Source organism: Papio anubis, chromosome 12 (genome assembly GCF_008728515.1).
Source record: "Papio anubis isolate 15944 chromosome 12, Panubis1.0, whole genome shotgun sequence".
Taxonomy (NCBI): domain Eukaryota; kingdom Metazoa; phylum Chordata; class Mammalia; order Primates; family Cercopithecidae; genus Papio; species Papio anubis.
Window position 1 is genome coordinate 853,908 of NC_044987.1, and position 25,290 is coordinate 879,197.

At 54.8% G+C, this 25,290-nt stretch overlaps 1 protein-coding gene across 9 annotated transcripts in view; it reads left to right on the forward strand.

The window, feature by feature from the left end:
• The first annotated feature begins 8,613 nt into the window (after nt 1-8,613).
• The window catches only part of IGSF9B (immunoglobulin superfamily member 9B), a 48,195-nt gene continuing 31,518 nt past the window's right edge, over nt 8,614-25,290 (forward strand). For 4 of the 9 annotated variants that reach the window (XR_004177284.1, XR_004177286.1, XR_004177285.1 and 1 more), the window contains exons 1-3: nt 8,614-8,925; nt 19,235-19,432; nt 21,142-21,288. Coding sequence is in view for 6 of the 9 variants with exons in the window: in XM_031652797.1 (XP_031508657.1) it covers nt 8,862-8,925; nt 19,235-19,432; nt 21,142-21,288 (409 nt within the window). In the remaining 3 variants the exon portion in view is untranslated. Of the gene's footprint in view, nt 8,926-12,902; nt 13,655-19,234; nt 19,433-21,141; nt 21,289-25,290 lie in introns of those variants that run through there. The other 5 variants (XM_021926765.2, XM_009187702.4, XM_009187700.4 and 2 more) reach the window with 5 other exon arrangements.

A 25,290-nucleotide genomic window follows, 5' to 3' on the forward strand; every position in this document is an offset into this window, starting at 1 on the left:
GCCACTCTGAAGCCCAGCGAGGGGAGGGACAGAGAGGAGAGGAGAGAAACAGAGAAGGGAGGGTTAGGAGAGAAGGCTGTGGAAAAGGGCGGGCAGAGGGCAGCAGGGGAGGGAGGCAGGCTGATGTTTCCATCTGACCTCTGGCCTGTCTGGTCCCCAGCCCCTCTCTTCCTGTCCCCTGCACCTGCTGGGGCAATGTGCATGCCAAGGCTCCCGGGAAGGGTGGGGGCAGTGAGATAAAGCTGCATTGGGCATCTCCAGTAATACCACACAAGGCCCTTTTGTGTGGGTGTTGAGAGCTCAGTGTGGAGAGGTCCGGGAATGAGAGGTCTGGGGGTCGAATGGGTACAAGAATAGACCCCCTAGAGCCCTCCAGCTGTGGCTCCAGGGCCCAGTCTCTTCCCCCACCCCAGCCTATCCAACTGCAGGCCCAAAGCAGAAGCCCAGCCCCCTACACCCCTGCAAGGGCCTCTTTCCTCTCCCCAGCCCCCACTTCTGTGCCCTCAGCTTCAGTTTGGTTTTGACCAAGGGAGGTCCTTTCTCCTTCTCCTCAGCCTTTCCTTCCACCTAGACCTGTTTCTCACTGCCTCCCTCCAAATTAACCTACAATTCGCCCCATTTGCCTATGCCTCCTTTCCACCTTTCTGAGTGGACCTATTTCCTCGTTCTGTTCTAAACACGGAAGCCTGTTCCTTGTGCCACACTGACCAGCCGGGCCACCTCCTTGCCACTTCTGCATGCTCGGCTGCCAGGCATCCTTAGGGAATGCCAACTTGGGGCTAGATGCTGCACAGACCAGCCCCTTGACCTCAGCAAGTTTCAGAGCAGCAGCTTTCCTGGCTGGCAGTCTCTTATTCTTCCATCCCGTCTCTCCCTCTCCTTTCTTGAAGACTGAGCTCAGACCTCACTTCCTTTTTTTTTTTTTTTTGAGACGGAGTCTCGCTCTGTCGCCCAGGCTGGAGTGCAGTGGCCGGATCTCGGCTCACTGCAAGCTCCGCCTCCCGGGTTCACGCCATTCTCCTGCCTCAGCCTCCCGAGTAGCTGGGATTACAGGCACCTGCCACCACGCCCAGCTAGTTTTTTGTATTTTTTAGTAGAGACGGGGTTTCACCATGTTAGCCAGGATGGTCTCGATCTCCTGACCTCGTGATCCACCCATCTCGGCCTCCCAAAGTGCTGGGATTACAGGCTTGAGCCACCGCGCCCGGCCCCAGACCTCACTTCCTTTACTCGCCCTCACCATCTGCGCCATCTCCATTTTCTTTTCTTTTTTTTTTTTTAAATTTTTGAGATGGAGTTTCCATCTTGTTGCCCAGGCTGGAGTACAATGGTGCAATCTCGGCTCACTGCCACCTCCACCTCCCAGGTTCAAGTGATTCTCCTGCCTCAACTTCCCGAGTAGCTAGGATTACAGGTGCCTGCCACCACGCCAGGCTGATTTTTTTGTATTTTTTTTTTAGAGGTGGGGTTTCACCATGTTGGCCAGGCTGGTCTCGAACTCCTGACCTCAGGTGATCCATCTGCCTCGGTCTCCCAAAGTGCTGGGATGACAGGTGTGAGCCACTGTGCCATTGTCCTGTTCTACTGCAATTCAAGTCTGGGCCATCCTCACTCTTGAGACGGTGTAGACAGAGTTTAGTAAGTGCCATTCATGTGGTCAGCCTTGTTTTTCCATCCAGGTGCTGAGGTCCTGAGCGACTGAGACTGTGGCTGGTCACTTTGGTGTTCTCCATAGGCCTAGCACAGTGCTGACTGCAGGCTGGTGTCCAGGTGCTATTCATTCATTGTGGAATCCCTTCTGCTGGCGCTTCTTGAGCGTAGGCCCTGGGCCTGTCTGTTTCTGGCATTCTGGCATGGCTTGCTCCTTGGCTGACTCCTCAAAGCTTCTTGAGCCACTGCTCGAGTCCACCTTTTGGCAGTTTCAAGGTTGTCATTTGCCTGAGTCCAGGACTCCATGTGCCTCTGTGGAAGCGTCTATGCTGTATTAGAATCCCTGGCTATTCAAGCCTTGGGGACAAAGCCAGGTCCCATTTTCTTCCTGTATCAGGTCACAGGGGCATGACATTGGGCTGTTGGAGAGTCTGTGACAAACTGCCCATTAGAGTCTTCAGATCCTTCTCTCCTGGGCCTTAGTTCCCACTACCTTCTATGGTCCCTTTTCCAGATGGAGGAAGTAGAACTCAGATAATGACCCACACCTTCGGGCTGCTGGGGCCAGAGCTGGATGGTGCAGTGGAGCCCTGATTCTAGTTATCTTCCAGACTTCTGGATGCCAAGAGTTTGAGTGAGGTTCGCTGCTGCCCGTCTGTCACTGTGCCTTGCAGCTGGGGCCTGTGGCCATGGACAGACAAGAGCATACTCAGGTGGGCCAGAGTAGCCCCAGGAGGCCTGAGAACAACATTTTTAATGATGCAGCCATTGGCAAGGTGAGGAGTTGCAGAACAGTGAGTGTGACATGTTCCTGGGGGGCAGTTCACAAGCATGGCTATCTATATAGGGCTCCTGAGTTCTATGGGACAAATTTCATGCAGATTGATGAACTTCCTTTCTGTAGTCCTACCTTAAGTCACACAACAATGAAATATGTCCTATTTGAGATTGTTCAGAGCTGGCCTGGAACACCAAGAAGAAAGAGGAGAGGGATTAATAAGGCTGAGGGTGCTGTCCACCTAGCTTTCAAATAAACTTATCCTAAATTATAGGTCTACTTTCTACCTTGAGCAAGGACTCCTCCCTTCTCAGCTAGGCAAGAAATGAATACAGTTCAGCTAAAATTCTAGTTTCTTTATCATTAACTTCTACTACATTGCCACAAACAAATCTTTAAGAATTTGGACTTCGGGCTCAGCATGAGAGAATTCTGCTCTGTAGAGATGCATGTTTACACCTGTGCACACACAAACGACCAGGACAGGTTGTGAGAGAGTGTCATCTGCTGTCCACTTGCATATGTGGGCAGCAGTTGGCATACATGCTACCTCTGCCATATGCGTGGGATGGTGAGAGCACAGGGAAGCAACGTTAGGATGCATCCTTGCAATGCATGGGATTTGGGTTGACCCTCTTGCTGGGCTGTGGACTCATCTAGATGAAATACAAAATGACAGTATGGTGGTTGGAAAGGGTATCTTAAGCTAGGAAGGGCTAGATCACTCTCTGGGTCAGTTACCACCACCTAACCAAGCTGTGGCCTTCAGAGGAAATTGCACCTCAACAGAACTCTGGACATTGTAGCAATTTTTTTAAAAAATGCGATCTTATTCTATCGCCTGGCCTGGAGTAGAGCGGTGCAATCATAGCTCACTGCAGCCCAGAATTCCTGGGGTCAAACGATCCTCACACCTCAGCCCCCCAAGTAGCTGGGACGACAGGAGCATGCCACCGTGCTGGCTAATTTTTTAACTTTTTTTGTAGAGATGAGATCTTGCTTTATTACCCAGGCTGGTCTCGATTTCCTGACTTTAAGCAGTCCTCTTGCCTCAGCCACCCAAAGTGCTGGGATTAGAGGGGTGAGTCACCGTGCCCAACCTGGTAAATTTGACTCATAATGAAGTTTGCGTTTGAATAAGACAAAGTCTTCAGGAATTTATGTTTGGAGAGGGCAAGATGGATGGTTGCAATATCTACTTGGGTCCAGAAAAACAACTTAAGACCAGAGGCCACCCACCCAAGAGACAAGCAGGGAGCCAGGAGAGACGAACGCCATGTGAGGTGCTTGCAATGTTCTGGGAGGATTTTGAGCCTAGATGAAAAATTCTTATGGTGAGAGGGCTTGAGACCCTTGCAAAGCTTTTCTCTACTTCTCCTGCATCAGATCTTAAGATTATATATTTATATTTTAGAAATGTAATTTTATTTATTTTATTCTCTCCTCCAAGTTCTTTTAAAATATGCTGACTGGTCTCTGGTATATTAAAAGAAAGCAAGGTGAAAGGATTTGCTTCACAAACAGGCTAGTCTTCTGCAAGGATCAAGGGCACATCTCTGACACCTGGGACTGGCAGCGGTAGCTTGAATCAAAGGGAGAAAACTCTGAGATCGGATACTATATGCCAAGCCCTTTTGTGTCGGTCAATTTTAGATGTCGACTAGGGTAAGGGCTGCCCAGATACCTCATAAAACCTTTCTGGGTGTGTCTGTGAGGGTGCTTCTGGAAGAGGTCGGCAACGGAATTGGGAGACTGAGTTAAGATGGTCTGTCCTCACTAGTGCAGGCAGCCATCATCCTACCCTCCGTCAAGGCCCCACAAAGAGCACCGAAGGCTGAGGGTGGGCAAATTGCTCTCTTCTGGAGCTGGGGTAGCTTCTCCTGTCCCTTGGACATCAGAACTCTAGGTTCTCAGGTCTTTGGACACAGACTGAATTACACCACCAGCTCCTCTGGTTCTCCAGCATTCAGATGGCATATCATTGGACTTCTCAGCGTCCATAATTGCATGTGCCAATTTCTATAATCCATCCCATTATATCTCTATATGTATATTTGATATCAATATTGATGTCTATATCAACCCTATTAGTTATATTTTTTTCTGGAGAACTCTAATATATACCTTTCTTTCTAGTTATTTCTTCTAGCAGTCATTTTTTTTGCTTCAATTTTGAAGACTGTTTTCATTGCAAATTGTATCATCCAAAAACGGCTGCAACACTCTCTCCCATCCCATAAGTTCTTCTTAAAATGTGACGGGGGCCAGGTGCGGTGGCTCACGCCTGTAATCCTAGCACTTTGGGAGGCCAAGGTGGGTGGATCACGAGGTCAGGAGTTCGAGACCATCCTAGCCAATATGGTGAAACCCTGTCTCTACTAAAAATACAAAAATTAGCCGAGCGTGGTGGCGTGTGCCTGTAGTCCCAGCTACTCAGGAGGCTGAGGCAGAAGAATCGCTTGAACCTGGGAGGTGGAGGTTGCAGTGAGCCGAGATCACGCCACTGCACTCCAGCCTGGGTGACAGAGTGAGGTTCTGTCTCCAAAAAAAAAAAAAAAAAAAAAAAAAGTGACAGGGACACTGTTCTATTGCGAGCTGGGGAACTGTGTCCTCTCCCTTTGAATTGGGGCAGGTTTTTGACCCTGATGGAAGTGACGCTATTTGTCTTCCAAGGCTAGGATATAAAGGGGAATATGCCTTTCACCTGGTTCTACTGGGACGCCAGCTTTTGGAACCTAGCCACCATGCTTTGAGGAAGCCCAGGCAGCCTGCAGAGAGGCCCACTTGAGGAAGAATCACAGCCCTTTGCTGGCAGCCCAGGCTAACAGCCAGCGTCAACCTACTAGCCACGTGAGTGAGCCATCCTGGCCATCCTGAAAGAAGAAAGGTCCACACCCCATTGGAGCTGATGCAACATGAAGTAGAGAAGAGCCGTCCTCACCTACCAGTGTCCAAATTGCAGATTCATGAGCAAATGAATGAGCCTTATTGCTTTAAGCCATGATATTTTGGGCTGGTTTTACATGGCGACAACTGATACAGTTCCGTATTTATGTAAACACTAAACATGCTCTTTGGTGTTTGTGTTGCGTAAATTGCTTTTATTTAGAGCTGGCTCTCCTTTTCACAAGCAGCTGTCCCAACAATTGTTCTACCCTGGATTCTGCAGTGAGGTCTGGAACCACTGAGGAAGGTGAGAAGTGACAGGCAAGTGAACTATTGTTTTTGAGTCCTCCTTGTTCAATGACTGTGAAGAGGGAATGAGGATAGTTTCCTCTTCTCCTACACTTGAAGCCTCTTTCAGCCCCTTTTCTCATATGTCCTCCAAAGGCCTCTGGGGATGTGTAGGTAGGTGGCTGCATGTGGTTTTTTTTCATAGACACACTGATGGGATTATTGTTTTCTATTTCCAACAAGTCAATGCCTCTTAAAAGAAGACGACAGACACTCCCATATCTGATATACATAGCATCCCTGGATATATTACTGCATTTATTAGTGACATCGATGACATTCAGGTACACCCATGAACTGCTCAGGGAAGTGGCTCATGTTCCTCCCTCATGTCCCTCTTGGACATCTGGGGTCCATGCTCCCCTTGAACACTCAACTGGATGTGTCTATGCTAGGAAGGGGCAGCCATCCGTTCTGGGTCCAAAGCTCAGCCATATGCCAGGAGGAAAAGATTTGATCAGACTCACTCCCCACTGTAAGCTCATACAGTATATCTCTCTTTAGCTGATCTGAAACCCAGTTGAGATATGTCTAATGATGATGATGATGATGAACTTTTCCCTTTCTATCTTAATTTTCTTCCCCTTCCTCTCTGCCTTCATCCCTTGTTCCACTGTTGCCAGTAGAATTATCCAGAAGAAATTTATTCTCCTCTTTAGACAGATCTTTTAAACCCCTTCCCAACCCAATTCATGTTCTAAAGCTTGTTATGTGTTTTTTCTTTCCAATTTGACGCACACTTTTGTTGTTGTTGTTGTCTGTTTTTTAACAGGGTATCATTCTGTCACCCAGGCTGGAGTGCAGTGGCATGATTACAGCAGCCTAGAACTCCTGGGCTCAAGCAACACTCCTGCTTCAGCCTCCTGAGTAGCTGAGACTACTGGCATGAGCCTCCACGCCCACCATCCATTCTGATAGACAACTCTACTTTTAGCAGAAGCCACAACCCTGGGTAGGACAAATGGATGGCCAAAGAAAGCAGTCAAGATGGGTGGTGAGAGTGGCTCCATCTTCTTCCTTGCCCTGCAAGCCCCTAGGAGAAGGTTTCTCTGAGACCTGTTGTTTCCCGCTCCATACCTAACAATGGTGAGGAATTGGGGCCAGCCTTTGCGGATCCAGCACTTTTCTCTAGGCCACAGTTAGCTGCTTAGAGGTTTTGGGAGGAGAAGGATCCTGTTATGACCAATTCTGCAAATGGATTCCAATATGTCTTTACAGTCCTGGGGCCCTGGGAAAGTGTGTAAGTGTGTATGTGTGTGTGTGTGTGTTGGGGGTGGAGTTATTCCGGGTCATGCCACCTGGAAATCACTGCATCAATGAGACCTGGAGCAGCTCACTTAATTGTCCCCAGAAAGGCATCTTTGCCCAAGAAGATAACCAAAATCATGGCTCAGGGAGAGATGGCCCCAGGTTATGCATCTTGAGTGTGTCTGCACGGGTGGAGGGGTGGGTAGGTAGAAGGTTATTCAAGAGTCCTGGTTCTCCACATCTATCCAGGCTCTCAACCTTTATCCATGTGCTCACTGACTGCTCTGTTGGGGGCCTCTTTCCGCCTCCGGGCTGGCGGTGAGCTAAGAGGCTTCCGGTGTCAGGGAAGGCTCCACCTTGGGTATTCAAGGCCACTTTCTGTGCATGTGTGTGCACCTGTGCGCACGCTTTCCCAGAAGCAAGTCTCTTTGCTGTTTTGGGAGCTTCATGTCCTGGAGCCAGGGCTTTGTGCTAATGAGTGCTTTGAGAGGATGAAATTCCTGAGCTCTGGCTCGCTGACCCTCTGCCTTCCTTCCTTGGCCAACAGCCTGTCCCAGGGAGCGGCGTGATTCTTACCACTGCCTTCACTCCTTGAAAGAACAAACATCTTCACTGCAGCCTGTGAGCGCTGGTGTGAGGTGATTGTTTATAGTAGATGTTTCCATGACACTCATTTATTTCTTCTGCAAATACAACTGTATTGGGGGAGGGGACAGAGACAGGATAGGGTAGGGAGACTGGAACGTATGAAGACCTTCCAGTTTCCTATTTACATTCCTCTGTAGGATGAGAAGCCCCTTCCCTTTCCCTGGGTCTCCACCATCCCAGACTCCTAAAGCGTCCCCCAAACCCATCTTGGTTTCGTGCGGTAGAGACGGGGCTGGGCTCCGAGTAAGGTGGGGAGGGGAGGAACCATGTGCGTGAGGAAGCAGCTTTTATCAGGAGAAGTGGGAAAAAGCCCCAACTTTGACTGCTGGGAGTCGGGATTCAGTAATGACGAGCAGCAGTGACCAGCACCGGGGGTGGAGTGTGTGTGCACGAGTGTTCCTGAGGGGTCTGTGGCACTTCGCAGCTGAGCCAATGACTCACTCTAAATCTGAGCGACTTTGAGAGGTCATTTTAGTCATCCCCCGGTCTGCATCACGTTTGGAGGGGGTGGTGCGCTGCTCTGGGGACGTGTCTGGGTGCGGAGGGAGTGGGGGTGGGGAGGCGGCGCGTGACCTCTTTGAAAAGATCTCCGGCGAAGGACGTTCCCCGGCTCTCCCGGGCCGCCGGCTCCTGGGTTTCCCCATCATAGAATCAGCATGGTCCTCTCGGGAACTGCTGTTTGCAGGATGGAAACCGGATGTTGGCTTCCATGAGTGGGCGGGGGCTCCACTTCCCTCAGACCTGTCCGGGGTAATTGCGACCCGTCAGGGTCCCGTTAGAAGCTACCATTTCCTTCACTCACCAGAAACTTGCCACGCAGTGTGAGCCGAGAGAGAAGCGAGCAGAGACGCTACACCGCCTTCTCCCCGGCAATGCGCATGATTCTGCGGCTCTGTGCTCGCCACACTTCAACGCACCTTGAAATGGGCTCGCCTCCTTCGCTCCGCGACGGGCGGACGGCTGAGCCAATCGGACCCCGGGATTGAGGGAGGCGCCCAATAGGCGGGCGGCGGGGGCGGTTCCGGAGGCCCGGCCCGGCTAGGCTTCACCGTGGACCTGGCTGCGCTCCGCCCGGGCGAGTAGTGCAGGTGCCGCTGCGCCGGGGCCGGGGAGGCGCGCGCCGAGCCGAGCGGAGCCTAGGAGGGATGGAGAGCTGGCCGCCCGGGCTGCAGGAGCACCGGCGCGGGGCGTAGGCGGCGCGAGGCGGGCGCGAGGCGGGCGCTCGGGCGCTCGGGCGCGAGGCGCGTGCGGGCGCGGGAGCACTTTGCGATAGGATGAGGCTCCGGGCTGGCGCGGTAGTACTATGATTTGGTATGTGGCCACTTTCATAGCAAGTGTGATCGGCACCCGAGGGCTTGCGGCTCAAGGTGAGTTGAAGTGCGGCGTTTCTCCCCTGCCCCTCCCGGCGCCCTCGGCCCCTCGCGCTCGGCCCCCTCGGTTTCCCGGTTCCTCGGCCCCCCGGTTCCCCAGCTCCCCAGCGCGCCTTCCCGCGGGCGAGGCTTGGGCTCCGGCGCGGGCCAGGCGCGCCGGGGAGCATTGCCGGGGAGGGCCTGCGGGCCGTGGGCTGGAGGGGCGGGCGGGAAGGGGCCAGAGCCCACGGGCTGCCGGGCACTCGGGGAAAGGACGCAGTGGAACCCAGGTCGACTTCGCCCACCACGGGCCCCGCGGTGCACCCCGGCGCGCCGAGCCCGTCGCCTCCTACCCGGCGGCCGCCTCCCAGAGCTGCGGGAAACTCTAGCTGCGGGAGTTCGCGGTCTCCGGGCAGGCTGCAGCACGCTCGAGCCCCGCGCCGCGAGGAGCGCCTGCGGGGAGGCGCGACCCGGAGGATCCCTGGGACTCGCGGCACACGAGTCTAAGGCCCCGGGTTCGCGGCCCTGCGGGCGCCCACCGTTTCGCTCGCGCCCCTCCTGCCCACACATCTTGGCAGCTGGAGGTCGGAGCCCCCTAACAGGGGCGCCTGGTGAGAGGAGGACTGATGAGGCCGGCTTCGAGGTGTGTCCGCTTTTGGCCAGACCCGGCCGGCGCCCGCGCCTCTCAGCCGCACCTGGGCCCAGGCCAAGCAAAAGTTCCCCGGGAGCGCGCCGCAGCCGCGCGGGCCCCACGCCGCCCTCCCCGGCTGCGAGGCAGAGCTGGATGGGGGCTGGAGGGAGGGGCGGGGGAGAGGGGTCCCCACGCTGTGAATCCGAGCGGAGGGGGGATTTTCTCTTTCCGCTTTCCCGGGTCTGAGCTGGGGGAGACGCGAGGGGGAAACCGCCGAGTTGGGTGATGCGTGCGTGAGCGCGCGGGCTTTTGCTTTGGCGATGGGCAGAGCGACCTACAAGCCTCTGGGTGGCACCCCCGGCTCTCGGCCCTTGTATGGAAGTGGGAGCGGAGCCTGGAGGGAGCCAGGACTGTGAGCTCAGGGCTGTCAACGCGCAGACACGACCCGGCTGCGGGCAAGTTCACCGAGCCGGAGGAGATGGCGGCGGGAGAGAACCCGCTGTGGGGGGAGTCAGCAGGCAGGACTCGCCGACGGAGCACCGTCTCCCAGCGGCATGGGGCACCGGGTGGGCTGGAGGCGCCTCTCGCGGGGTCCCCTCGTCACCGGTCTGTGCAGGGGGGAGTGCTTCAAGAAACTTTCTGGAATGGAATGAATATGTCGCCTCTGCTTCTGGGGAGGGTGGTGGTGTCTGAAAACAGAATGAGCAGAGGGCGAAGGGAAGGGTGATTGTGTTAACTGACATGTTGGTCCGGGCGGTTTTAAAACTCTTCATTTGTCGGGTGGGAACACTGAGGCAAGGGTGATGGCGGAAGCTTACGGAACGCGGGGTGGATGTGAGGTGGGTCGGGCTGCGCTTGACAGTCTGCCTGTAGCCTCATCCTCTCCCCCATTTCCTTGCCGTCTTCCAATGCCCGCATCCTCCTCCCCTCCCGTTTTTGGTATGTTCCTGCTATGGGACTGTCCCTGAAAGCACAAAAGGATGAGCTGGGATCTTTGAATAGAACAGAGACGCTGAAGGAAGGCTCTGAAATAGCCTACAAACCTAAGTCAGGGTGGGCAATGGACTTCTTTGCAAGTTTAAGCCCAGAATAAAGGAAAATGAGTTTATACTGCAACAACACACAGAATCGCAAGATAGAAGGAAGGGCTTCCCGAAATTGAAGGTTGCCCGGCATGAAGGTTATGCCCTCTTTCAGGGTGCAGGGGGGTCCTTCTGTCTGGAATGGCTGGACATGTACCCCTGTCTGGAAGCAGAGGGTGACCTTACTGGTCTTGGGGTCTTTTTTAGCCTCAAGTGCTCTGTGTGTGGTTAGTTAAGGACCTAGGTCTAGAGCCGTATGACTGGGATTTGAATTCTGGCTCTGCCACCTGCTGACCCTGTGACCTTGGGCAAATTCTCAACCTCTCTAAATATCACTTGCCTCAATAGAAAATGTGCTAACGGTATGCGCTTTTAGGGTTTTTAGGTGGACATGAGTGTTATAAGGAAACAAACAACTACCTGTTATATAGTATGTGCTCAGGAAATATTAACATCATTTTCTCAGTGTCCCTGGGATTCCAGGATCCTCCTCAATTTCTTTCCCTTGGGCCATTCAGGGCACTAGGAGCTGGGAATATGTTGCAGGGAAGTTCAGAAGGCTGCCCATGTCAGGAAGCAAGACCCCTTTCTGGGCTGACCTTGTCTGGGCAGAACCTCTTGTCCCTGGCATCCCAGGGACGTGCGCAGGGTGTGCAGGCCTCAGAGCTGCTCGGAAGTCCTTTGCAAGGTCTCCAAAGCTGGAATGTTGTCAGTGGCCAGAGGTTTATGGAAGGACACAGCCCGGGAGGTGAGAGCTTACAGCACACAGCCTCTGGAGGGAGAGGGTGGGTGCCCGCTCGTGTGAGCAGCACCAGCCAGTGTTCACATGCTAGTGAGGCTCCCTGCGAGAGCTCAGCTGTTCCCTGACTGGCAGAGGTGACTTCTGGGGAAGTCCCTCAGCAGGAGGGACTTTGAGATGCCACCCTTGGGAACTGGCCATAGCAGGGGCTGCTCCGGCAGAGGGGAAAAAGGGATGATGTTGTGTTGGGACCCAACTCCATCAGCCCTCGGGTGCAGCACAGAGGTTGGAATGGGCTCTTCCTTTTGACTTTGAGTGTGTGTGCCTGGGAGGTGATTAAGGTCAGTGGACAGGTTGGGGGAGTGTGGAGAAGAGAGGGGCTGGAGTGGTACACAGAACCTGGAAGACGGTGATTGGTGTAGACTCAGTATCTCAGACGGCTGCTGAGCCCGCCCAGGGGAGTTCCTACTCTGTGGGAGGACCCTGGGCCGTGCTTAGCTGACTGTGGACCTTGGATAGGGGAGGCAGTCTGGGACTTTCCTCCCACACCTGCCTTCTCTGTCTGCCACAGATTCTGTGGTTGCATTATCCCTGACTACAGTGTCCCCAAATACAATGAGGTTCTGACTCAGATCCTGCTACTAGTTGGACCATTGCCCTCTACTTTCTACCTGGCCTTGACCTACCCTTCTTCCTTTTGGTAATGAAGATGGGAGGGTGGAGGTTTGGACTCAGAGGTTGCTATCAAGACCCCGTGGTGAGCCTATCAGCTAAGAAGGACTTAACTCAGGAAGTGGTCAGTGGATGGATGGATGTGTGTGTGTGTCCTCAGCACACACACGCTGGGGACAGGAGTGTGTCTGGCAGCCTGTGCCCTGGGGGATGTGAAAAGGGCTTGGCTGAGGGTAGTGGGAAAATCAGCTTTCAGCTGCGGGCCTGTGGCCCTGCATGTGCTGGTCTTGGAGTTGCAGGGTTCCAGACCTGGAATGGTTTCGTGTTTATGGCTCTGAGACAGAAAGCTGGGATCTGGTTACAAAAGAGCAGAGGCTGCCTGGCTGGAAGATTCTGAGCCCCAGCATCACTCTGGCCCTCACTCCAACCTCCTGTGCCTTTGCCCTCTCCCCAGCCCGGGTGCTGGCTTGTGTCTTCTTCCTTGGCCCTCTCTTCCTTAGCCCTGCTGGCTGCTCCCTGCTGGGTGCTTCAAGATGTGGGGGTGGGAGATAAGCTCTAAAGAGGGCTGGGCCTGAGATTTGAGGTAGCCCTCTTCTCCACATCCTGTGGCCTTCTCAGGCTGGGGTGTAGGGTACTTAGGGAGCGGTCCCCTTCCACCTGCTTCCTAGAAGAGGTGAAGCAGCTTGTGTGAAGAGTGGATCTGAATGGTCAAAGAGCTGCAACTGTTGACAGCTTCCAGCTGTCCAGAAGTGTGTGTGTGCACATGCACATGTGTGCACTTGTGTGTGTGCCTACACACATGTTCCTATATGTGTGTACATATGTGTGCCCCTGCATGTGTGCATATATGTGCCCCGTGTGTGTATGCATGCCAGCATGTATATGCATTGCATATGTGTGCACACCTGTATGTGTGTGCATGTGTGCCCATACGTGTGCATGCACATGCATGTATGCCTGTGTGCCCATACATGTGAAACCTGTATGTGTGCATGCTCACAAGTGCTTGAGTACCTGTGTATCTGTGTGCACGTGCGTGGAGTGGCAGGGTGGGGAATTTAGTGTGCAGACACGAGGTGGGGGCCGCACCTCTCCGTGCTGCAGCCCTGAGAGCAGAGAGACCCTTGGAGCCAACTTCTTGCCTTCGTATCCCCTCCCACTATGCCGAGGTGCCCTTGGTGCTGGAGTCTAGGCAGCACGGAGGTTATCAGGAGCCCAGGGCCTGTCTGTCTCCCTGAGGGTGTGGCTGTGGTCTCAGTTGCTCACTCCAGGGGACTCTGGGGTTGGACAGGCAGCTTATGCCCATTCCCCACAAGACACTGCCCATGGGTGTGAGCCCAGTCTGCTGGAGGCAGCTGACCTATTTTTCTTGGGAATCTTCCTGCTTTTCTGTTCTCTCTTGCGTGAATAAGCAGGAGATGGGGCCTCCAAGAGGGCTCTGGAGAAAGAGTCCATGTGCGCCAGGGCTGGGAGGAGTCTCAGCCGGCCTGACTGTCCTTTCTGAGAAGGCCCCGCTCAGCCTGGCTTTCGGTCCCCCGTGGCCCCTTGCCTCCCTCCCAGTCGTGTATGCCACCGAGATGGAGCGGGGGCCTGTGACTTGCACACAGGCACAGACTGTATGAGGTGAGTCACTGTCTTCATTTGCTGGCTTCGGAGTAGGAATGTTGATGTTGCCCAGGGAGTAAACATGGGACTTCGGCTTCCCACGGACTTACTGCCTCTATCTGGCACCTTACCACGGAGCCCAGCCTCCTGGGGGCTGAGCCCACGGTGCCCTCAGTTGGCCAGACTGCCTGCCGGCTGCAGGGGTGCGTGCACCTGGGCCCTGCGAGTGCCAGGCAGGCCTCTGCCCAGGTAGGGAGGGGGCAGTGGGGGTGTGGCTTTGCCTCTGCTGAGGAGCCATTAAAGGAGTGGAGCTGAGATTGAATTACTGACTTCCTTCCTGCCAGTGGCTCCTGGGGAAAGGACTCTTGGAAATACAATCTAGCTGAGAGCAAATTAAGGTTGCTAATAGCATCCCAGCCTCACAGCTGCTGGGGGAGCCCAACCGAGAAGGGTCAGGGCAGTGCGGCCCCTGCATAGGAAGGAGCCTGGCGACCTTGCACCTCCCCAGCGCCTCTCTCTCCTTAAGGAGCGGCTAGGGCTCCCTGACCCCTGGCTTCCGAACCCGAGAGGTTTGGTGGCGAGTGGGGGCCGGGAGAGCTGTGAGGGCACAAGGGGCGATCACTGAAGGGTGGAGACGCTCTGAGGTGCTGTCGGGTTTTGTGGGGGCTTTCCTGCAGGCAGAAGGGTGTCCAGAACAGCCTGTACCTGCCTGCCTTCCTGTAGCGAGAACAGGACGCCGTCGGCGTTTTGGGCCAGGTCTCTCCCCCGCCGCCTCGTCCTTTCTGGGTGTTCGCTGTGCTTTGGGTCCTGCCTTCCTCCTGCCTTCCTCTGGGCGTGTGCCTCCCACTTTGTGAGAGCCCCGGGTCTGCCAGCTTCCTGGAATCTCCTGGAGCCTCCTGGCTTGTCAGGGAGGAGGGGTTGGGGGACTATTGGGGGCTGTGCCTTTTTTGGACTCAGCAGGGATTATTTTTAGGCTGGCAGATGGAGGTGGCGGTGGCTGTCGCTGGTATTATTAGACAACAGGCCTGTGGTTTGGAAGTCTGGTGCCCAGAGGAGGAGGAGGAGGAGGAGGAGGAGGAGGAGGAGGAGGCTGCAATAAGGACTTGTACTAATGAGCAACGGAGGCTGGTGCTGGCTCCATTCCCCACTTCCCCAGCCACCAGCCAGACCTAGTGAGGGGTCTCAGAGTCTCAGGCAGAAGGCCGGGCTCCTCAGAGCGGGTCAGAGCCCACCCGGCTGCCTTCTGAGACAGGCCCACCCTATGGTCCTAGGCTTCAGGGTCTGGACTGGCAAAACCTGTCTCAAGTGTGGTATGGGAGTTGCTGACCTCTGGCTCAGGCCCTAAGAAAGGGAAAAGTGAGGGACTGGGTGAAAGGCCTTGGTCCCGGGGCCTGGGTCGGGCCAGGATGACCTTTGTGCCACCTGCTTTCTGAGGACAGGGACCCCATCCGTGCATCAGGAACAGCTGGAACCGAGTAACTTTGGGTGAGCAGCACAACTCCCCGTTTGCTCATTTTTCAGTGGGAGACAGCGGTGCTTGTGTCAGGAGGCCATTGTGGGCAGGGATTGAGATGCCCTGCGTTCCCAGCACAGAGCCTGCTCTGCAGCATGCCAGCTGATGCTCGCCCGGCCCTGCTCCTCACACTTTGCCCAGCACTCCTTCCTCTGTGTTTAGAGCAGTCCTGCTCTCAGGTACCCTCCTCCCCCCAGCCGTCCCCCGGCGGAGCAGCTCCAGGTTGTGAGTGCTGGGCATGGGCTGTGCCAGGCCCTGGATGCCTCATGGTTCTGCACAGGGGGTCCAACGGCAGCCCTGGACTCAGCCAGCCACTGGGTACCACCTGGCCCAGAGAGCGGGAGTTTGTACCCTGTGGGCTTCAAAAAGGTCAGCCAGACCTCCAGGGGCTACCTCATCTTTCCTTGCCCTCCTACTTTCTCTTCCCCGCCATAACTACTCCAAAGGGAGCTGGGCACACCCCCAAGATACAGATTTACTAGGTTCTGGGCACTGCTATTTCTGGCCTTCTCTAAAAAGAGTGAGACCTATGGCACCACATGGGTGCCTTTCACTGTACCCACCCCTGACAATGCCAGTTTTCCCCCTTTGAGGGAGGAGCCTGGTCCCTCTGGGCTGCTGTGATGGGAGAGGGGCTCAGCACGCTCCACTCTCCCCTTCCTCTCTTCGTCCTGTTCCTCCCCTTTCTCCCCTCTCTTCAGGAGCCAGCCCCTCCCCCTTCCACTCTCCAATCTGCCCCCACCCAGGCTCTGGGGTGTTCTGATGGTCTGTGTCTGTATCCAGCTGGCCTGAACTCACCCTCCCAGGGATGGGCTCTGCACCTGGCCCTTCCTCCCCTCTCCTCTTTGCTCTCTTCTTTGCACCTCTTTCGCTCCTGGATGTGGGTTTGGTTTCCCCCTATATTTGGGTTTCTCTATCTCTCCTCCATCTTCCCTCTTTACTGCCAGCCTGATTACTTTTTTTCACATTGAGCTTTTCTGGAGAGAGTGTGTTATTAGACATACTTTGGCTCAGAAACGATCAGGCTTAGGGAGAAGTGCTTGTGGGTGATGGAGTGAGAGAACATGCCGTGCGTGTGTGTGTGCGTGCGCATGTGTGTGTGAAGGAGATGACAGAAAACCGATAAATATTTTAGGATCCAGAAAAGCAAGAGGGCTTGGACCGAGGGTGGAGGCCAGGACATGGGCGCCCACACCACTGCTTTATTCTGGGGAAGCTCCCTCTCATTTTGTCTTGCTTCTCCTCTTTGGGATGTGTCCTCTCTGCAGCTGCCTCTGCCTGGTTGAAAGGGTCTTTGGGAAGAGATGCTGGGAGGGGACTGCCTGCCTGCCTTGGGGGTAGGCCTTGGGTTGGGTGCTCAGCGCTTCGCCCAGGGGCTGGCTGGGGCTGGGGTGGGAGCCCAGTGCTGGGGAAGGTTTGAAGAGCCTGCCTCATTGCTATGCAGTGAGAATGAGGCAGGCTAGGCGCAAATGAGCAGCCTCACAGCGGGAACCCATGTCAAAGCCAACCCCCCTCCTGGCGTTGTCCCCTAGAGCCCTCCACCTGGAAGCCAGCTCACCAGAGCAAAACTTCACTGTTGGAGGTGCCCGCTGTCCCCCTAGGCCTCTGTTCCTCCTGCCTGGGCCCTAGGGCCAAAGCTCTGGGGAGGAACCACCTTCTGTTGCCCACTCTGCCCTCCTCTAGGTAACATGGCACCTGGGAATAACTCCCTCCTCTTCCCCTAGGCTCCTGTAGTTTCTTATCTCCTCACAGGTCTGTGCTGTAGACACACACACACACACACACACACACACACACACACACACTGCTTCTCTGCAAGCTCACGGCGCTCATTATTCACCCATTCCTCTTGGTCCAGCATCTGCCTTTGTGGTCCTGGCTGCTGGGAGGCAGGCTCTCCTGCTGAGGGCCCCTGGGGCTGTGGGGGAGGCGAGGCTGCAGCTGGGCACTCTCCCTGCTTTCCCTGAGGGGCTGGGATGCAAACTTAGCCTGAAGCAAGGTTGGGGGTGGGGAATTGGGAAACCTGCTGGGGCCTCAGGCAGGTGAGTACAGTGCTCTGCTCTGCTCCAAAAATACTCTGTGATCTTAGCTCTTTCTCTAGAAAACAGTGATGTCACCAGGAGCCAATCAGCTTCTGGAAGGGCTTGCCTCCTCCCTCTTCCGCAACTTGCAGGGGAGGCGGAGGGGGAGGGGGAGAACAAGACACACAGAGATGACATACAGACAGACACGGAGAGCCACAGACAGGGAAGTACACACATGCAGAGACAGAGCCCTTGCATACAGAGAAGCAGGCAGAACCCCTCCCCTTGCATGAGCCAACCAGAACACACACACACACACACACACACACACAGGCTGGTAGACAGAAACAGGGAGAGAGATAGACAGGTAGACACAGTCACCCACATAGAGCAAGAGCTAGAGAGAGACAGAGAGAGACACAGAAAGACATGGAGAAGGAGCAGGAGCCAGAGAGAGGTGGACAGATAGACACACACGCAGAGATGGAGCCAGCAAGACAAATAGGCAGCAGACAGACAAAAGGAGCCAGAGAGAGACAGACACACAGAGGAGCCAGCAAGGCAGACAGAGATCCAGAGATGTGAGAGAGAGAGAGAGAGAGAGAGAGAACAAACACACACAGAGGAACCCGGCATGTGTGTGCGTGTGCACAGACACACAGAGGTGGCCAGACACAGACATGAAGGGATAAGAGACAGCAAGGTGCACACAGGGGTCTGAGATGCAGAGAGAGTCAGACCCAGGCACCAGAATGGGGAATGGCAGGGACTGGTGCTGCCCTCCTCTGGGCATCCTTCCCTGCAGGAGTCCCAGCTGGCTCTCTGTCTGTAAGCTGCCGCTTCAGTACTGCAGCTGCTGTCCTAGGTGCTGCCCTGGAGAGTCGGGTGCCCGGCCTGGGACCAGAAGGGTCTGGGGCTGGGGAAAGCTGTGGTCAGTTGGGAGTAGGGGGTAGTACCAGGGAATGAAGGGGGTGAGGCTTCCCCTCAGCCATCCTTTTCCTTGGGACGTTGCTGGACAAGGTGACCTTGTGGCCTCCCTGGCCCTGCCTGGCGGTGGAGCCTGGCGTGGGAGGAGGGCTGCACGCCTTGTTTGGGCCCGGGAATGGTGCTGCGGCGCTTGGGGTGCGTGGCTCTTCCTCTCTGCAGCGTCCTCTAGCTTGCGGTGGGGTGGAGGCCGGGGTGGTCCTCCCTCCTGCTGCCTTGCTAGCCCCCTCTGCTGCCAGCCAGGGTGGGTGTGCCCTATCCCACCGTCTGATTTCGTTTTCCTCTGCCCAAGATAAGGATGGCCCTGGGATCTCCCTCCTCCATCCCCAGCATGCTGCTCTCCTAATGGTGATGTCTGGGGCTTGGGCCCCTCCCACTCCCCCTCTGCAGCAGGGCTGGCACACGCTGCTGGGCAGGGCTGGCACACGCTGCTGGGAGGAGGGGCCGGAGAGGCCGGCTCAGCCTGCGGGGCTTTCCTTCTGGTGTTGCCACGAGCAGCCTCGGCTGAGCGTGTTCGGGATTTCCCTGCTCCTGCATGGAGTACCCTTGTGTTGTGCCGTGCACATCAGGCTGAGCTGGGGGTGGGGTGGAGGAGGAAGGCTGGCTCTGTCGTTTCCCACCAGGCTGTAGTGGCAAGCGTCCTGGTGCAGAAAGAATGTTCCATGTGCACAGGCGGCCACAACTGGGCAGCGCTGTGGGCCTCCAGAGGGGGCCAGGCCCCTCACCTCCATGTCCTGGACTCCTTGTAATTCGTGCGGCGGGATGACGCCTACGGCTCTTTGAGACTGGGCAGGGAAGAGCTGGCGTGTAGGACTGAAGAGAATGGCTTCCCTCTCCTTTCCTCTCCCTTCCTTTCCCCCAAGTTGTGGATGTTTGGGGGCCCCAGGACAGAGGGAGGTATGAGCAGCGAGGGGGAGAGGGATGGAAGGTGCACGTGAGACCCTCCTGGGAGAGCACGGTAGCCCATGGAGGGCAGCTGGTGGGAGGCGGGGCCACCCTGTGACACGGGCATGGGGCTGCTGGGGCAGGATCTTTTTGTCACCTGCTTTCTGTGTCCAACCTGGCTGTCCCCATCAGGCGCCCACGGCCTGCGAGAGGAGCCCGAGTTTGTGACGGCAAGAGCTGGGGAGAGCGTGGTCCTACGATGCGACGTGATCCACCCAGTGACGGGACAGCCCCCACCCTATGTCGTAGAGTGGTTCAAGTTCGGGGTCCCCATCCCTATCTTCATCAAGTTTGGCTACTACCCCCCGCACGTGGACCCTGAGTATGCAGGTAAGGTCTGGGCACCCTGTTTCCCGCACCTTCTCCATCTGGAGTCAGCTCCTCCATGGTTCCCCTCTGGCCCCTACCTTTTCCTGACCACTCTTTATCTCTGTTTCCCCGTCTCTGCCTGGTTCCTCCCATCCTTTGTCCTCTGGTAGGTTCTAATTAAGCAGTGGGAGGAGAGGGAAGTGGAGGTGATGCAGGGTAAAGCCCTTCTAAACAGCCTAAAAACCCACCTGGGGTGTGGAGAGGGCTGGGAGCCATAGGGGAAGCTGGAGAGGCCTGGGTGGGAGAGGGGATGGAGTGGACAGGAAGCTGAGTCAGGCAGCCCTGGGCCAGCGTGGCTTCCCTGCTTGGCTGCACCCACCCCTTCCCTCTTGGCTCTGAAGTCGGGGCTCCTTCCCATCCTGAATGTATGGATGAATCTTCGGCCCCCCACCATTTGCGGGTGCCTGGTCTCTGCTTCCTCTGTCATGCTGTCCTCTCCTTCTCCTGGCCCTGTCTGTGTCCTGCTTGGCAGTTACTCTTGCCACCAAAGGCCTCATGACTCACTGCCACTGCCTGCCCCCCAGCCCGCGGGAGAGGAGGGCGTGGGTGTGTGTGTGCGTGCGTGTGCGTGTCATTGAGCGAGCGTGTGTTGGGGTTGAAAGGAAGGGAGGAAGCAGGCAGGGCACTGCCTTCACTTTCATCTTTGCTGGTGGCTTCTGAGGTCTGCCCTGCCTTTCTCAGAATGCTTCCGTCCCTGTCTCTTTCGCTCCTGTGCCTATGTCTCATGCTCTCTTTTTGGCCAGGGATGGCTTTGAGAGTCTAGTTTTTAGGCAGATTGCCAGCATCAGGACAAGGAGGAGAGCAGAGGTGCTGTGATATTGGCTGGGGTGAGGGGTGAGCTAAGAGTGGGTGAGGTGGGGGGCTGACCTTGAGGGCTGCTTCCCCCTGCTGGCATCATGGAAGGGGCTTCTGCACCTCTGGCCTCCTCATTGCCGCATGTGAGACACAGATGGCATCCTGCTGGGGTGGGGATTGGAGCTGAGGAAGGGTGCCTCCAGGATGTTTGCTCTGAGGGTCAACCCATTCCTTGTTCTCAGGCTTCTGGGCCCCGCCGCCCTCATCTCCTGGGGTCACTGGGCTTTAGTAGGATACGTAGTCTCTCTGGCACTGACAGCAGGACCGGGAGGGGACCCTAGCATCCTGGTCCCCAGCCTGCCTTCCCTCTGCTCTAGAGAGGGAAGCTGGGTGAGCCAGTCCTGGGAACCCTACTGGGATAGGCATACTGCTCAACTGAATGGAGGTGCTCCCGGGTACGCTGGAGACCCCCCACCCATCCTCTTCTGTTGGCACTTTTTCATTCTCTCTTTCTGTCTCTTTCATCTCTTCTCATCTCTGTATCCATCATGACTTACTTTTGTCCCAGGAGACCTCCAAAAGAATGAGAGTATTCTAAGGAACTGAGGCTGCTCTCAGTGCCAAGTGCATTGAGTTGCCTTACAGGCTGGGGCAGGGCCAGCTGGGGCGGGAGAGTGGCTCTGTGGCCAAGGTGCTAGGCCGTTTCCTTTGCCACCTGCTGCTGGAGGTGGGTCCAGCTGTTGTTCTGGGGCCCTGCCATAGGGAATGCTATGAAGATTGTGAGGGGTCCCCTGTCTTTAGCTGGGGCAGAGGTTGGGGAGCTGCTGGCCTTCCCTGATGGCCTGTGGGGCTTTTTGTCTGCTCTATTCCCCCAGGCCGGGCCAGTCTTCATGATAAGGCATCTCTGCGGCTGGAACAAGTTCGCTCTGAGGACCAGGGCTGGTACGAGTGCAAAGTGCTCATGCTGGACCAGCAGTATGACACCTTCCACAACGGCAGCTGGGTCCACCTCACCGTCAACGGTGAGTGAGGGCTCCTTCCGGGGTGGGTCCACCTCACCGTCAACGGTGAGTGAGGGCTCCTTCCGGGGTGGGTCCACCTCACCGTCAACGGTGAGTGAGGGCTCCTTCTGGGGTGGGTCCACCTCACCGTCAGTGGTGCCTGAGGGTTGTTTCTGGGGTGGGCCTGGAGGACTGCCCCGAGGGCCTGCCCCAGGGGAAACCCTTCTCCCAACCGCACCCCACCCCATGGCCCTCTCCTTGTTGCTGTGGTTCCATGAGACATCAGCTTGCTCCTGCAGTGTCCCTCTGCTATCTTCCCGAAGCCTCTGCAGGCAGTGCAGGTGCCCTGGAGCAGCAGCTCCCTGCACGTGTGGTGCTGTCAGAGTCCTTAGAGGGACGTGGGAAGCTGCTGCTTCAAATCAGAGGGCTGAAGCTTTAAGGTGGCAAAATTGGTCACTGCTGGGATTATTTCTCAGCCTTGGGAAGACCCTGCTACTCCAATTCTGGTGGAATTCCTGGGGTCTCAGAGTTAGTCTTTCTTTTTAGATTGATACTTTGGTTCTCTTTAACCACATTTGATTAGTATGTACCAAGGGTATAGTGTGTGTCCAGCTCTGCAGCTGACGATAGAGAAACACTGACAAACAGTCCCTGCTTGTGTGGGGTTTACCAGGTAGTAAAATGCAAGCATCCTGGGAAGAGTCACAGTTTTAATGGGTATCAGTTACTTACAACTCAGGTTAAATGACTTGTGCTGGAGAAGATGCTTTTCAAGGGTCTAGGTAAGGGCAAGGAAGCCCCAAGAGCTTGCTGAGCTCTGGGAGTTGGGCTAGACGGGGGCCTGAGTCCCCGGCAGTGACAGCACTAGGGGCTGGGTCCTCGGGGTCTCCCTGGAGGGAGAGTCTCCTCTTTGTGTCCCTGGAAGGAGGTCCTCTGGAGGAGCTAGAAGACTGGAACCACGGAGAAAAGATGAAGAAATGGTCCCCGTGCTGGGAGGGGACCGGGTTTTAAAAAACGTTTCCTTTCGTTTTTTGGCCAAAAAATTAGTAATATATCCTTCATTATTCCATTGATGACAAAATTTGTATCTAGCCATCGTTGTGTTGCAGATACTGTACTAGTTATTGAGGCTTCAACAGCGTGGGTGCTTGGGTGTGCCACATACAGCTTACGGTCATTGAGACTGTAGATGCTGTGGTTAGAATAGAGAAATTGGTGTTCCTGGCTGGGAAGCTTCTCTCAGTATTGATCTGCCCTGAAGGATGGCTCTGTCTGCCCTGCCTAGGGGGGCTGGGGCAGACTTGTATTCCTTTTGGGCCTGAGAACTTGTCTGGGGTCCTGGAAGAACAGAGTATGTTATGTTTTAGCAAGATCACTGGCTTTGGGGAAAGAAACCTTAAAGCTTGTGGCCCTAGGCTGGTGTGCGTCCAGCCTGCCTAGCCCAGCCCTCCTTGTGGGAGGTGGCTGGCTCCTGTCAATCAGTCCCAAGAGACTGATTGAAGCATATTTGAAATCTTTGGGGGGATTGTTCCGACCACCTGCCAAACTTTTGAGTCACCCCCTTTTGGTGCCAGCTGTTGCGTGAGCAAAGAATAGGAACCCAAGCAAAGTGTAATTAGAAAGGCAAATCTGCTGCTAAAATCTTGCCTCGATGAACACCAGGCTGAGGGTCCCCACATTGCTTCCCTTCTCTCCTGTGCTCTGTTCTGAATGGTGGGGTGAAACCATCTTGGGGCATTGCCTCCGTTCTTTTGCATATCCTGGTTGGCAGTGTTCATTTCAGGAATCTGAGACACCAGGCATTCAGTGGACATGCGTATGACTGGAAAGTAGAATCTCACTTCAATTTTATGTTCTAGAGCGTATCTGTGTTAGTTTGCATGAGTGGGAGTGGGTTCTTTGGGAATTCATAATTGCTTTGAGTGGGATAAGCATGGAGCAAGACCTTTAAAAGATGAGGTTCATTTCATAGACCCACTGTGTGCTAGCTGTGTGCTCTGGGCAAGGTTACTTAACCTGTCGGACTTCCGGCTCCTCAGTGACAAAAGCAGCGACTACGATTTGCAGGGTTGTTGTGAGGACTAAGTGAAATGCTGGATCTTGCACAGTGTCTGGAGTGTTAATTACATGTGGGTAATTATGTGTGAGATGCTGGCCATTCTCCTTCTCAAGAGGAAACAAACAAAGTCAGATGAAAATCTAGTAGCAGGGATATCAGGCCGGAAGGTGTAGAGGACTTTGGTAGTTCTGCAAATCTACCAACAATTATCTATTCGAAACATAGTTTTGGACGTGCACTCTGTGGCAGGCTCTGGGAATACAGCAGGAGGCATGACCCTGTCCTGGGTCTTAAGGAGACTTCAAGAGACTGTCACATCCAGAGATTACTGCAATATGGCTTTGGGAGCACAAAGGAGGGAGAGCTTCTCTGAAGAAATGGCCTGTCTTCAGAGACCTGGCTAGGGAGGGAAGGTCGTCATGTGCAGGTGGAAAGTGGGGTAGGGTCCTCCAGGCAGAGGAGACAAGCGTGCTCGGAAGCCCAGAGCAGGAAGAGCGGCTCATTCAGGGAACGCGGGTAGGCTGCTCATAGGGAAGTGCTGGGCGGGAAAGCTGGGGATGGTGCACCATCTGCTCCAGGCTTGAGAACCAGGGCTGGCGATAAACGATGCTTTTCCATAATCAAGGCACCTACCTGCACACGGGCAGAACAGAACCAACCCTTCCCAGGTGAGAGAGCTCCTTTCTCCTCTTCTGCCTTTCTCTTCTTCCCAAGTTCGAGGCTCCTTCCAGCATAAATAGTTCCGTTATTGAAGGAAGGAATCCAAGCACCAGCATTCCGTTGCTTTCAAACTAGAATGTTTAATGTCAGGCGTTTTCTGACAGGGATCACCTTTGGAAAATGAAAGGCCAGTGAACAATTAGAATTACAAAGTGTCTCATTTTCCTTCTGTGTTTTCTTTGAAGACCAGTTGGGTGGAAACAGACCCAATTATTTCTTTATCACATATAAAATACCCCAAAAGCCTGAGCCAAGCCTTCCTTTAGGTTGGTGAATTACGTGGAGGAGAGGGCAGCCTATTACTAACCTGCACTATTAATTACAGGGCACTTGTAAAAAAGAATTAAGCCTGGAAATGCAGCTGGCAAGCTAACATCTAATTCAGTAAATAATTGAGAGTCAAACCATTATTTTCCTGAAAACTAGAAATTGTTCAACGTACTTTCCTGATTAGCACCTAAATAATAAAGTAATTATGTAGTTAGTAAGTAATTTGTCACTTCAGGATGTAAATTTAATTTATTATCTTTTCTTTTAAGCTTGGCACCAGGCGTAATAGAGGCAGTGTCTGTGTTAACTGTATTTCAAGGGGCAGGCTGGGCAGGGAGAGGCTGTGTCGGAGATGGACACACACTCTCAGTGGGAAGAGGCCTGCAAGTGAGGATCCCAGGACCCCTTTACAAGGACTTTGAATGACTTTTTGCCATTATTTTTAGTATATTCTTAGGCACTGGATAAGAATTGATTTTTTTGAGGACGTGCGAGGCGTATGTTATTGCATGTGGTGACATGTGTGAGGACGTGCGAGGCGTATGTTTTTGCATGTGGTGACGTGCGAGGACGTGCGAGGCGCATGTTTTTGCATGTGGTGACGTGTGCGAGGACGTGCGAGGCGCATGTTTTTGCTTGTGGTGACGGTAGCGAGGACGCGCAGGGCGACATGTTTTGCTTGTGGTGACGCGGTGCGGACGCGGGCGAGGCTTATGTTTTGCTTCTTGTAGACGTAGCGAGGATCGGCGAGCGATGTTTTTGCTTGTGGTGACGCAGCGGTGACGCGAGGCGATGTTTTTGCTTGGTGGTGACGGTGGCTTAGGACGCGGCGAGGGCGATGTTTTTGTTTTCAGGATCGCAAGAGGATCTGCATGATGTTTTTGCATGTGGTGATCGCAGCGAGGATCGGCGAGGCGATGTTTTGCATGTGGTGATCGCAGGCGAGACAGGCGTGATGTTTTGTGCATGTGGTG